At 43.7% G+C, this 13,406-nt stretch overlaps 1 protein-coding gene across 2 annotated transcripts in view; it reads right to left on the bottom strand.

Moving 5' to 3' along the window:
• Positions 1 to 12,696, bottom strand: part of KIF5C (kinesin family member 5C) — an 80,964-nt gene extending 68,268 nt beyond the window's left edge. For both annotated transcript variants that reach the window (XM_082197976.1, XM_082197975.1), the window contains exon 1: positions 12,025 to 12,696. In XM_082197976.1, the coding sequence (XP_082054102.1) occupies positions 12,025 to 12,150 (126 nt within the window). In that variant the 5' untranslated portion in view covers positions 12,151 to 12,696. The remainder of the gene's footprint in view (positions 1 to 12,024) is intronic.
• Between the last annotated feature and the right edge of the window lie 710 nt (positions 12,697 to 13,406).

Here is a 13,406-nt window from a genome sequence, read left to right as displayed (position 1 = left end):
AAGGTAAGGCAACAAATGTACTGAATTTTAAAAGAGAGGGAGAATAAGCTCTGGAATAGAGTAAGAATTGCTTCCTGACTCAAGCAGGGCAGTTTCTGTAGAGAAAACTGCACCTAAACATTCACCACAATCTAGATCATTCATGCTGTAAATATAAAACTAAGCAAAAATCCTCAGGCAGTTGCACCAAGTTAACAGAAATCACCATTAAGCTACAGCCAACACTCCCTTCAGGCATGCACATATTAGGTTGCCATTAAAACTGTGTCATCTCTTAAGACACAGTTCCCTACCTTGGGGCTGCGATGAGCTGCAAGAACTCAATTACTGAATGCTTGCACACCGCTTTGCAAATGTGAATCACTGCAAAAAAAAAAAAAAAGCTATCTACCACCAACTCCTCATTATGCTCAAGGCCAGCATAAAACAACAACAGCAACAAAAAGTAAATAAAAAACCAGCACAACCAGCTTTCTGCAACCTTCTTCTATCAAACTTCCCTACTGTGCAAAACTGCATACTAAGAACCAAGCACATTTTTGACAGGAAGCACAGACGTGCATTTGTATGATTTTATCCATTACTAAGAACTCTAGAAGTATGTCTATAGGAGAAGATGTGCATTAAAGAGAGGGGGGGGGCTATCACATTCTTATATGTATTATTATATGCAGTGCTTTTTTCTTTAAAAATGTTTAGGGGTACTCTCAAGAAAATCACCATTTTATAGTTCAAATTGGGAAAAATAAATACAGTAAATGGACAAAAGTACAAAGATTCACAAAATGTTTAGGGGTATGCATACCTCGGCGCCCCCTAGAAAAAAAGCACTTGTTATATGTATTTATACCCCGCCCAGACAGGGACTCAAGGCAGCTTACAAATAAAATAAGGGCAACATAGAAAAACAAAAACAGATATACCATTAAAAATTACTATATAAAAAAAATAAATCTGGTCTGCTTTCGAACAGCTAGGTTGGCAGGAGCTGGGACTGAGCAACGGGAGCTCAGCCTATCGCGGGGATTCTAACTGCCAATCTTCTGATCAACAAGCCCAAGAGGTTCAGTGGTTTAGACCACAGTGCCACCCGCGTCCCTTTAACCAAAATATAGACACCAGCAATAGTGAGTCACTAATAATTCCTGTGATCATCTTTCCCTCACCATCCCTTTTGTGAACAAACTCAAGCTACCTTCCATTTGAAACCACACAAGCCTCAAATATGTATTCCTTCAGTGAACAATGCTCTTCATTCTTTCAAACTGTATCACATTGAGCCTCCATACATCAGAAAGACGGACTGAGTAATACTGACAGAAAGGAAGTGAGTGAACCTTCTCTCTCCCTCCCTGTCTGCAAAAGAGAACTGTCTTCATACATATATAATGGGTCTGACAGAAATACTACATTGAACTTTACAGAAAAATAATAATAATGAAACTGTTTTTTTCTGAATTTTTTAAACACACACTTGCACTGCCAGAATGCAGGGTTTTCAGTGTTAATCTCTATTCTGTTCATAATATCACGATCAGAACTGCACGCACCTCCCCTATGTCTGGACACCATTGCATAAAAACATTCATTCTACACCTTTAGGTGCCAGGCAAAAATGTTCCTTTTTAACCAGGCCTCTGGTTGATTTGATTGACATCCTATGTACACCCTATTAAAATGTGGCTTGGGGGGTATTATTGAGTTGTTGTTTTTATTTTGATTATGTATTATGTGGTTTTATATTTTGATTTTATTCTGTGAACTGCCCTGAGACCTCCAGGTATAGGGCAGTATAAAAATTCAAAAAGCAATAAAATAAAAGTAAGCAATCAACTCAAATATACTATTGCCACACTATTTGTCATGAAATAGGGTAAAATTCATTTCTTACATTTCTTCATGCTGCAATAGTGTAATTGCACAATTTCACACATTAAGCCTTTTGTTGCACTGTACAGGACTATGATCAAACAAGAAATAATGCAGGTGCACATTTTGCTTAGATGTGTAGTTCTCATCTACTTCCCGACTTTTGTGCTTTACATGCTGTCGGACATGATGTTCTTTTTTCAAGACCCCATAATCAATTATTGTTTCAACAATTCCTCATTGATTCCTTTTGTCATTTCTTCCAATTTTGTTCTAATCTCACCCACTGTGTTTCACTTTCCCCCCTCCTGCCATGCCATTTTCAGTCTGCAGCCAGTTTTCTCACTTAGAGAGGGGGGGAGGTGGAAATCAATATTCTAAATCAAGAGAAAGCAGAAGCAACCCAGCTGAGAAGCACAAAGCACAGTCAGCACCAGCTAAATAACCGAGCCAGGTCACCGGTGGCTTGAATTCTAAACCCAAAGAATACTAGTCAGCAGGATACCAGCTTCTAAAGAGAGCAAACAGGGTGGGGAGGGAAAGCATTTCCATTGATGAAGGTGGTAGCTAGTGATATTCCACAATTTACTGCACACTACAAAGCCTTAATCTGTATTCATATCAATCATATCATATCATATCTTTCTTTAAAAGCATTGCGGAATAAGTGATGGGGACACTGACCTCTTTGAAGGCCAAGGCAAGAATGCTGGTCTGTAAAAACATGGAAAGCCCCAACACTATCATTCATTTACAATGGGACCTCCTTTGTCACCCTGACTTGGCTGTCCAACAAAGGCGAGCAATGAATTAAGATTCTAATATTGCAGCTGATCCCATATGATCAAGAAGCATGCGCTGCCTCAGACACTCACAATGGCACATGCAGTTGTGCATGTTGACACACACGAAACATCTGTATTCTTCTGGCCTGTTGAACCCAACAAATGAAAATCTCATCTGCCTGCGTTCCAATTCAAGCGAATTTATCAAGGTCTAAACATTAAATGGAACTTGCTTTATTTATTTATTTATTTGGTGAGCATGGTCGTTAATGAGCCAGTTTCTAACATTCTTAATCAACATCCCATCATCCCTGATCATTTGTCATGCTAGCTGGGGCTGGTGGGAGTTGCAGTTCAGGAACTTCAGCCATAAAGCATATTAAATATATTCTAGGCAACGTCAGCAGTAACAGTAGCTTTTTTGGTGGAGTTAGCCAGGGCCCTGCCTTCCCAGACGTGCAAGACATCAGCCAAAGAGCAAGAATCAGGACTTGCGGGTTTTACAGCTATGTGGTCAAGGTCATAGGCTTCCCCATAGCTCTACCAAGTGCTTGCTGATGCGTCTTGGAAGGGCCTCAAATTCTTCTGAATGTGAACCTGAATCAAATGCAGCAAACCTCAGAAATTTATATCATTAATTGTACTTTGTTCACATAGGCTGTCTAAAATGACTAATTATCCTCCCACTTATAGCCAAGATCCAGATTTTGCCTCTAGTGTTCCAAGTAAAGATATTGGCTAGTGTTTCTGGACCACAAGAGATCCAGTTGCTTCTAATGAACGTCATATAATCAGAATGACTTGACAAATAATCCTGACACAAAGCCAGTCTGATGAAGGTGGGACCTCTGGTGATGCCAAAAGGATGCAGCAAACTAGAAAGAATGAAAAGGGGAAAGGAAAAACTTCAGTCTTGCAGAGAAATAAATCCCTACCTGAAAAATGATATGATTAAGCTGCAGAGTACTTTCCATGTTATATCTTACCTAGCTGGGTCTTTGCACAGGCAAAGCAACACTCAACAAAACTGATAAAGCAAAAATATGATTTTATGTAAATAAAATTTGCTTCATTTTAAAACATCATATCCAGGATGGGAATTTTTGTTCATTTTCCGACATTAAGAGACCAATAATTTATACTAGATGTAGTTGCCAGTTACAGAGGTCAAATGTAATTTGAGGAATTGTTTATATCTTTGATAAAAGCACACAAAACAAATGTCACACTTCTCAATAATCAACCATCTCAGCAGATTCTTCTGAAATATTGTTCTCATGCTCCATTATGGTCTTCTTCTTTTTGCTTCTACTCCATATTCTTGTACCAATGGAAATAAAATGTATATCTGTCCAATTACAGAGGGATGGGAGCAGGGGATTACCCTTTTATGCCTTTTTTGCAAGACCAAGCTCATTTTTCCTTAGTGCTGCTCTTCCCTCCACTTTTCAAAAACTACCATGCATCGAAGCAGCATTTAACAATGTAGGATAACTTGACACAGAGCAAAAGGACAACATTTAACCCAAAACATTTGTGGTACTGGGTAAATGCAGGTGCATCATATATATCAAGCTTATATCATGGCAACAAAATGTCATGGTACAAAGTTTAGGCATTTCATTATTTTCTAAAACTGAATAATTCAGGGGTTTATTGGGCTACCAGTGTTGTTTTCATGATGGTTTCACAACCATTTGTCTTTTCATAGACTGTTATTTTACACAGTAATGGATAAATCTGTTGCATCCGTCTGTCGCAAGAGACAATGGAGTGCACCTCCAAGTCACCGGGGGAGAAGACAAACTGCTGCAATAGCAGCACCGAGGTGACCTCTCTGGGGCACAAGCCTGTTGTTGTTGTTGTTGTTTAGTCATTTAGTCATGTCCGACTCTTTGTGACCCCATGGACCAGAGCACGCCAGGCCCTTCTGTCTTCCAATGCCTCCCGCAGTTTGGTCAAACTCATGCTGGTAGCTTCGAGAACACTGTCCAACCATCTCATCCTCTTTCGTCCGCTTCTCCTTGTGCCCTCCATCTTTCCCAACATCAGGGTCTTTTCCAGGAAGTCTTCTCTTCTCATGAGGTGGCCAAAGTATTGGAGCCTCAGCTTCAGGATCTGTCCTTCCAGTGAGCACTCAGGGCTGATTTCCTTAAGAATGGATAGGTTTGATCTTCTTGCAGTCCACGGGACTCTCAAGAGTCTCCTCCAGCACCATAATTCAAAAGCATCAATTCTTCGCCGATCAGCCTTATTTATGGTCCAGCTCTCACTTCCATACATCACTACTGGGAAAACCATAGATTTAACTATACGGACCTTTGTCGGCAAGGTGATGTCTCTACTTTTTAAGATGCTGTCTAGGTTTGTCATTGCTTTTCTCCCAAGAAGCAGGTGTCTTTTAATTTCTTGGCTGCTGTCACCATCTGCAGTGATCATGGAGCCCAAGAAAGTAAAATCTCTCACTGCCTCCATTTCTTCCCCTTCTATTTGCCAGGAGGTGATGGGACCAGTGGCCATGATCTTCGGGTTTTTTTTATATTTTGAGCTTCAGACCATATTTTGCGCTCTCCTCTTTCACCTTCATTGAAAGGTTCTTTAATTCCTCACTTTCTGCCATCAATGTTGTGTCATCTGCATATCTGAGGTTATTGATATTTCTTCCAGCAATCTTAATTCTGATTTGGGATTCATCCAGTCCAGCCTTTCACATGATGACTTCTGCATTTAATTAAATAAGTAGGGAGACCATATACAGCCTTGTCGTACTCCTTTCCCAATTTTGAACCAATCAGTTGTTCCATATCCAGTTCTAACTGTAGCTTCTTGTCCCACATGGAGATTTCTCAGGAGACAGATGTGGTGATCAGGCACTCCCATTTCTTTAAGAACTTGCCATAGTTTGCTGTGGGCCTTCCATTTTGGATGGCATTTCAGTTGGTCCCAATAAAGGTACTGACTAACTTGATTTTGGAGTTTATTATATTTTAGTTGTTCTACAGGATTTTATATAATTTTAATGGTATGATTTAAGGGTGACACCAACATCATCCATATGTGAGTGGGACTGACTTATTGTACAAAGGGGCTTCCCTTTCTTCTCACCCTCCCCCATGCTGCCAGAATTTTTGGTGGGGAGGGGCACAAGGAAGTCCACTTGAATTTTACCCTAAATCTATGGTTATCTGCTTTGAACATCCAGGATGAAACATATGCTTACTCATTCAAATACATTTTAATAATTTTTTTAAAAAAACACACTGTTAAAAGCACCATTCAAACTATTTTCATGCTAAACAGTGCAAGAAATCAAGCAGAATAAACAATAAAGTTCTGCTAATGAGCAGAACAGCTTTACAACTTACTGTATTAAGAGTTGGGTTTTATTTGACTAATTAAATTGTTGTGTTTAAGTTGCTAAGCATAGATTTAATACCAAAACAAACTTCTGAAATTTATTCCTGACACTGGGACATGAATTGTTGTGACAACTGTTTTTTTCTAGGAAGCATACAATGGATGGCTGTCACAAAGTTATCCCTCTTTATTTGAGAAAGTTCTTCTCAATCCCTGAGCAAAATGCCTTTATCTAGATTCTTTTATAATGATGCTAGATTTAAGGCACAAGTAAAATAAAAGTACTTCTAAATCACATTGATTTCAGCAGGACTATCCAATAGATACTTAAATCTCTCCCACTGAGATAAATAGGACTGGAAAAGTGCTTTACTTTGGCCAAAACATGCTTCTGTTTGCTCATGCAAACAAAAGGCCTGTCGTGGTGATCCAAGATCCCTGGGGCGCATTCTTTTTTTATTGACTTTAAACCAACAGGATGCAACAGGCAGCAGATCTGGATTGAAAAGAACTGATTGAAAAGCATGCACTTCATAGCCCACCAGAGGAGTCTATTGAACAGCTAAGGTTTGTACTGCTTTCCAAACCTCAACACTGCCAGCACTGCAGAGGCACAAATGGTTTGCTGAGGTTTGTTTGTTTGTTTTTTTAAAAATGCACGAATGTTGCTGTTTCCTTTCAGTTTTAAAGTCCATGTGCAAATGGGTGTGATGGGTTCTATCCCACCCAGTGTCAGGGCACAGAACCAGCACAGCACTGGACTAAAGCATGCTTACTGCTGTGGAATGACAAGAAATACTGGAAAAAGTAGAAACTATCAGCTGTTGCGCTAACAACAGAGTAATTAGTCCAACTAATCACTGCAGTATTCAGCAGAGAGAGAAAGGAGACCTCAGCAATTACAGGAGGGCCATCGTACAACCTACATTTGTGCAGCATATTCATTTGCAAGCCAGAGTAAACCATGCCTTTGATTGCAAGTTAACAATTGGCTGCAATCACTGTTATAATTTTTTTTAAGACAGCAATTTGGTGAAGTGGTGGAACAGTTTTCCTAGCTGTAAAACGAGGCAGGCAGGACATAGAGAGTTAGGCAACAAGTTCCCCCTGAAAAACACCAGCACCTATTAAATCTTGCAGATTTACGTGAGATGCAATAAATCCACTTAGCATGGTGAGCATGGCCTGCCCATAAGAGAGTGTGATAAGTGTCCTGGCCAACCTTTCCACTTTGAAGGTAGTTGTGTGGCTATCCTCTCCAGCTTCAGAGCTGGGAGAAAGGCTAGGAACTGCATGCCCAAGGAGAGGAGAATAAGCAAGGTAGGTGAGGAAACATTGGTTGCCTCAGTCTAAAGATGCCCACAGTAGCTTCGGACAGGGCAGCACAAAAATGTGCACACCCTCATCTCCCAGTCTTTCCTGAGGGAAAAACCAGCGTGGGAAGTTGCTGGCTATGATTTTGGGGCTTGTCAGCAAGACCACCCAAAAACTAACTGCTGACTACACACAATCCGAAACATTCTCTAACCCTTCACATTTTGAACACAGGAATATGAAAAGGTTTTTGTTGTCAAGCTAATGCCACCACATAAGTTGATAAGTTCATGAGTTATTCATGTAGCAAATGTAGTTGCCACTAAGTAATCTAAAGGTGCTAAAATTTGTAATCACTTATTGAGTTATTATAGATAATTTCTCATATGAAGTAAGCTAATTCCACAAGATCACACACAGCCTAGAAAGAAGGAAGGAAGGAAAGATATTCAGAAAGCTAAATTTATGCTGAATCAGCTTTGCTTGATTCTGGTGCAAATATGAGGAGTTCAGTCTGTGGTGATGAAGAACACAGAAAATATTACCACCTGCAAAGTTTACAGAGGAAGAAGAATCGAATCACTGTTGGTTTCCTCCACTTGCCTCGAGACAGCTTTACAAGCAAACAGGTGAAGCAGGCCGTGGTTGGCAATGTTTCCCCCAACTACACATAGCCAGGGATCTGCACCCACACAAGCCCCCTAAAAGAGCCATAGAAGCCAAGAGAGCAAGAAAGTAGTGAAAGCTGTCCTGAAACAAATGGAAATTACACAATAGGAAAGGATTGGGAGGGTAGAGATTTCCAGTGGATTCCACCCAGCTTACAGTGGTACCTCGGGTTCAGTGGCGTAGCGTGGGGGGGCTGGGGGGGGCCGGCCGCACCGGGCGCAACATCTGGGGGTTAGGGTTAGGGGGCGCAAATCCACGGGGTAGGGGGTGCAAATCCACGGGTTAGGGGGCGCAAATCCACGGGTTAGGGGGCACAAATTACTTGCCTTGCCCCGGGTGCTGACAACCCACGCTACGCCACTGCTCGGGTTACATATGCTTCAGGTTATTACATACGCTTCAGATTATGGACTCCTCTAACCCAGAAATAGTACCTCGGGTTAAGAACTTTGCTTCAGGATGAGAACAGAAACCGTGCTCCAGCGGCGCAGCAGCAGCAGCAGGCCCCGTTAGCTAAAGTGGTGCTTCAGGTTAAGAACAGTTTCAGGTTAAGAACGGACCTCCGGAACGAATTAAGTACTTAACCCGAGGTACCACTGTATTTATATTTGGCTTTAGGCAAGTAACAACAGCTAGCTTCAAAAGAGATGCTTCCATGTATTTTCTTTCCACAAGCTAAAAAATAGGGATATGTTGATTTCTATGGGCAGGGTTCAACTAAGTTGTTCTGTGTGAAGAACAAGGTCTGCTTGCATGATAGGACTTTTCCCTCTTCTCCTCCGCCAAGAGTTCTTCCTGTACTCCCTAAATCTGGCCTGGAAGGCTGGAGGAACCCCCAGAACAGATTTGGGGGCACACAGAGAAAGACCCATTACACAAGCAGTTCTTGTTCCCTGCACACGTTTCCCACTTATTGTGCTACATTGAATTTCACCCTATAAAAATATATTCTCAAATTCATCATTGTGCTCTTTAAAAATGAAAGCAAAGCTGTACCAATGAGTTCTAGTTACAAACCATTTTTAAAAACAAACTACTTGAGCAAGGTTTTTTAGTTTATATTTAGTGATTCTAAAGCTACTTAGTGATAGAACTTTTAAGTATCCAAGGGCAAAACCAAATGCAATTAATAATATCACTGCTGCATCCAGAACTACCAAGCATAAATAGCAAAACATAACGACACCTACAAACACTGTAATTATTGTTTGGCTAATTGCTCACTAATTCAAGTAAAAATTATCTAGCAGAGTACTGATGTAAGCCTATTAGAATAATCATTCGTTAGAACAAAGCCCTATAACCATTTCCCCGACAACATAAATATTACACCCACATACAAATATCTATTGCCATTTTGTTGTGGTTGATAGACCAGAAGTAGAAATGAACAGAGTTGGCTAGTGCTTAATTCATTACTAAAGTTTCCTAGTCCAGCTCTGATGTAACTCTGAAAACTGGGTATGGGTGTACTGACAATTCAAAACAACCATTTCAGAGTGGGGGGCAAATTCTCATTGCCGAATAAAGAGAAGTAGATATCAAATAACCAGTAAAGATCAAATAACCAGACAGATTTCCTTTTGCATTATCAACTGATAGTTGGTTTGGGGTTTTAAAAAAAATTAAAATTAAAATTGTCCATTTATCAAATCTTATAGGAATGTTTATATTTTTAAAGACAAGAAAAACAAAGCACTTCTTTAGACAACATGCAATTAATACTGCCACAGAATGTTCCAATGACAACAACCATACAATAAAAAACAAAAATGTTCAAATAAGAATTCAGCTAACAATTACAGATGCCAGGGGATTGTTCCTGGGACCTTGCCCTACACACTCACAAACCTGTTATGATAGAAGCACCAATCCCTTCTCATACCTCTGAACATAATCTGTCTTTGACAGTCACCTTCTCTCAGCCATCCCTACCTTCTCAAAGTTATTGTGAGACTCAAATGTCGCTTTGTGGTCCAGAGGTAAAGGAGGGAGGATACAAGGGTAACAAAAACAAAGGTTGTTGAAGAAGCTGCCCACCAATGTTTTAGAAATGTAGCTTTCAACTCCTTTAATTAAATGCTTTCCATACTGACTTTGTCCACTGAAGAGTCCACCAATCTGTTGAGGACTCTCTGGTATATTCTGTGGTGCACACTCAGTTCACTGGGGTCCACAGCTGCACACCACCAGGAACTCCAGTAAAGGGCAGGCAAGCTGAAAGCTTTGTCTACCATTACTGATCTTCTAATTAAACCAGTTTCCTTGGAACACATTTTGAAAATCTTAGCATGGAGGCAGAAGGTTGCCATTATTCAGGGGAATTCAGGTGGAAGGTTGCCATAGATTCATATTACAAGACTATTAGGTAATTCATATTGCAAGGAGAAAATTACCACAAATTGCCCTGAAGGCCAGATACCTCTGGAGTTGAGGTCAGATATATAGGCATCCTCTCCCCCACCCATGCCAGCACATCTAGGACAAAGGAAGAGCAAACGTCTCAACCAAGGCCAATATGATCGAAGGTTCTCTCTCTCTCTCTCTCTCTCTCTCTCTCTCTCTCTCTCCCTCCCCATAATGCAGCAAGAAGAGCAGGAAATGAACACAGCAGGCATCTCTGGATGGAATACATAAATTTTGCTCTTGTCTGCAGAGACTGCAGCTTGGCATGCTTTTAACTCAGGGCTGCAAAAATGCATGAAAACACAAGCTGGGTTGGCAGAGGGGGTGGGAATTCCTCCACCTCTAATTCTCTCAGCAATTTCTTGCCACCTGTCAATCAGTCAAAGGCATCAGGAGGGAGCATGTGAGCATGCCCAGTGATCCAGATGACATCAGCTTGATCAATGCTGGGGATTGGAAGGCTGCAGCAGCAAGGAGGGAAGGGAGGCAGCTGGAAGAGTCAATTGGGGTTGACTCTATTCAGTTCCCCACCATTGCCCTCTGCTGCGGCTATGAAAACAACGAACTCAGCCAAGCAGTACCTTACATGGCAGGTTTTCCCCTGCTGAAAGCATCCAAAAAGGGTTGAAGGAGGATGTTTTGTTGCAGGGCACTAACGTTTGGCAGATGTAGGAATTAAATGTAGTATCTGGCCTATAGGAGCAAAGGACGATAAGACAAGAAACGGACACTTCAACAAAGCTAGACAAGGGAGTGAAACATTAAGTAAATAAATAAATGCTTGCATTTCATGCTTTTTCTGCACCACCATTCGCAGTTACTTTCTCTAGACCTATTTATGCCTATCTGTCAACTGAAGGCAACTATGCCATGCATCTGCCAGCGTGGGCTCTCAGCCGACAAAAGGCTCACGCCGCAATAAATGTCAAGCTTTCGAAAAGGTTGCCGCAAGACACTTGGCTGTGCCATTCCCCTTATGCTCCCGCACATGAGATGGCTTGAAATGTTGCATCCCCCAAAGGAGGGGGGGGAGAATGCTACCACCAAACACCTATTACATGATACCCACACACACCCCAACAAAACCTACCCACACCCTTTCCCACAGCTTTTGGGTATCTATTCCAGCTAAAGAGAAGAGGAAGAGGCATTCTCCTTTGGGACCCCCCAAGATGATCTCCAAGTCTGAGGAGTAAGGGAGGAAGACACCCAGGCGAGGCGCGACCTTTCCTCCCACGGCAAGTGGCTGGAAGGGGTTTCCCAATCTCCTCCCCGCACCCTCCTCCCGCCCCAGGAGCTCAAGGTGAATGAAAAGAGCCTGGATGGGAAAGCCACCCAGCACACAGAAAGGCTCCAGAACAGCAGCCAAGGTTGGGAACAATGGGCGGAGGAAGGAGGAGCACAACAATGCAGTGCGAAGGCACGCCGGGCAGGGGGCCCAGCAAGGTGGCCGGGCGGGAGGAAATTGGCGGGTCTCTCCTCTCCGCAGGAGGCGAGGGAAGGTCCGGAGGCGAAGGGGGGAGGGGGGCAAGATGAAGGCAACTCCCTCGCCCGCGCCCCTCACCAAAACAACAACCAAAAAGGCCACCCCAAGCAAGGCGGCGGCGGCGGCGACCAAGCTTACCCCGACCACGACCGTCTCCTCGCCTTTGAATTTGGGGATGAATTTGTCCCCGCGGAGGATCTCGGCTTCGTTGAGGGGCCGGAAGCGGCACATCACTTTGATGCTGCATTCGGCTGGGTCCGCCATCTCGGCGCGGGGAGGAGGAGGTGGCAGCGCCTTGACCTACGGCGCGAGGCGAGGACGGCCCGCTCCTGTGCCCCCCTCCCCGGCTTCTCGTTTCTTTGGGGGGGGGGGTGTTCGAGCTGCAGGGGAAGGAGCCCGGCCCGGTCAGGAGAGGCGGCGGCGGCGGCAACGAGGCATGCCTGGTTGCCTCACACGACGGCGGGCGAGCGCCAGCAACTTAGGCAGAAGGGCGGGAATGGCCTGAGGTGAGGGGTGGGGTGGGGGGCGCCCGCCTCAGCCCCTCGAAGGTTTCTTCAGAGGCGGGCAGCCGGCGCCGTGAAAGAAAAGCCTCCAACTACAGGAATGCATATGGTCATTCGAAGCCTTTTTATATATATAAAAAATGAAGCCGGGTCCTTTGCTCTCCACGCCGCCCCACTTCCTGCCCACTCAAACGCCGGAGCCGCTTGCTAGCTTTGCAAGCTCTGCTGCTGCTGCTGCTGCCGCCGCCACCATCCTGCATCCCCGCCAGCAAACCACCTTCTCCCTCTCCCTCGCTCTCTTCCCCCACCCTCAAGGGCTTTGTGACTTCACTGCATTACATCAACCCCTCCCAAAGCTCGCGGGCTGGAGGGGGAGAAGTTCCTGGCGCATCCTGGGAGTTGTAGTTCTTGGAACGACAGGTGGGGAGAGCGGGGGACCGGAGAGACTAGGCGGGAAAGAATGGGAAGAGCAGTGGCGTAGCGTGGGTTGTCAGCACCCGGGGCAAGGCAAGTAATTTGCGCCCCCTAACCCGTGGATTTTAGTAGGGGCAGAGAGCAGCGAGTGCGAGCGCCCCCCCCCCCAGATGTTGCGGCCGGCCCCCCTGCACCCCCCACGCTACGCCACTGGGGAAGAGAGGTGGTTTTCCTCTCTCCCCACCACCAACTTCCCCCCTCCCCCTTCTCCTAACGTTTTGCCATATTTTGGCACCTGGAGGACTTCTAACAAATACAAATAGAAAACGTATTTCAAATTAACAAAGCAGAATGGCACCATGTTAGCATGTATCAAGCCTGAAATCCCTCGTCAGACTGAAAATCAGGCGCCTCCTGCCTAAAAGAGAAGGTTGCAGTTCTTCCTCAAAACTCGTGCACAATCCCATCCCATAGTCCCAAGATCGGCATATAGTATCTTAAGCATACTGGTTGTAGAGTGCCTTGCTTGAAACAACTTGTGAAAGTAATATTATCTGCCAAGTATGATGTTGTTGTTGTTTGCTTTTTTCTTAAAAAATGTTT

The sequence above is a fragment of the Podarcis vaucheri genome (assembly GCF_965113315.1).
Source record: "Podarcis vaucheri genome assembly, chromosome: 1".
Taxonomy (NCBI): domain Eukaryota; kingdom Metazoa; phylum Chordata; class Lepidosauria; order Squamata; family Lacertidae; genus Podarcis; species Podarcis vaucheri.
Note: the sequence above shows the minus strand (reverse complement) of the source record. Positions and strands in the feature narration are given on the sequence as shown.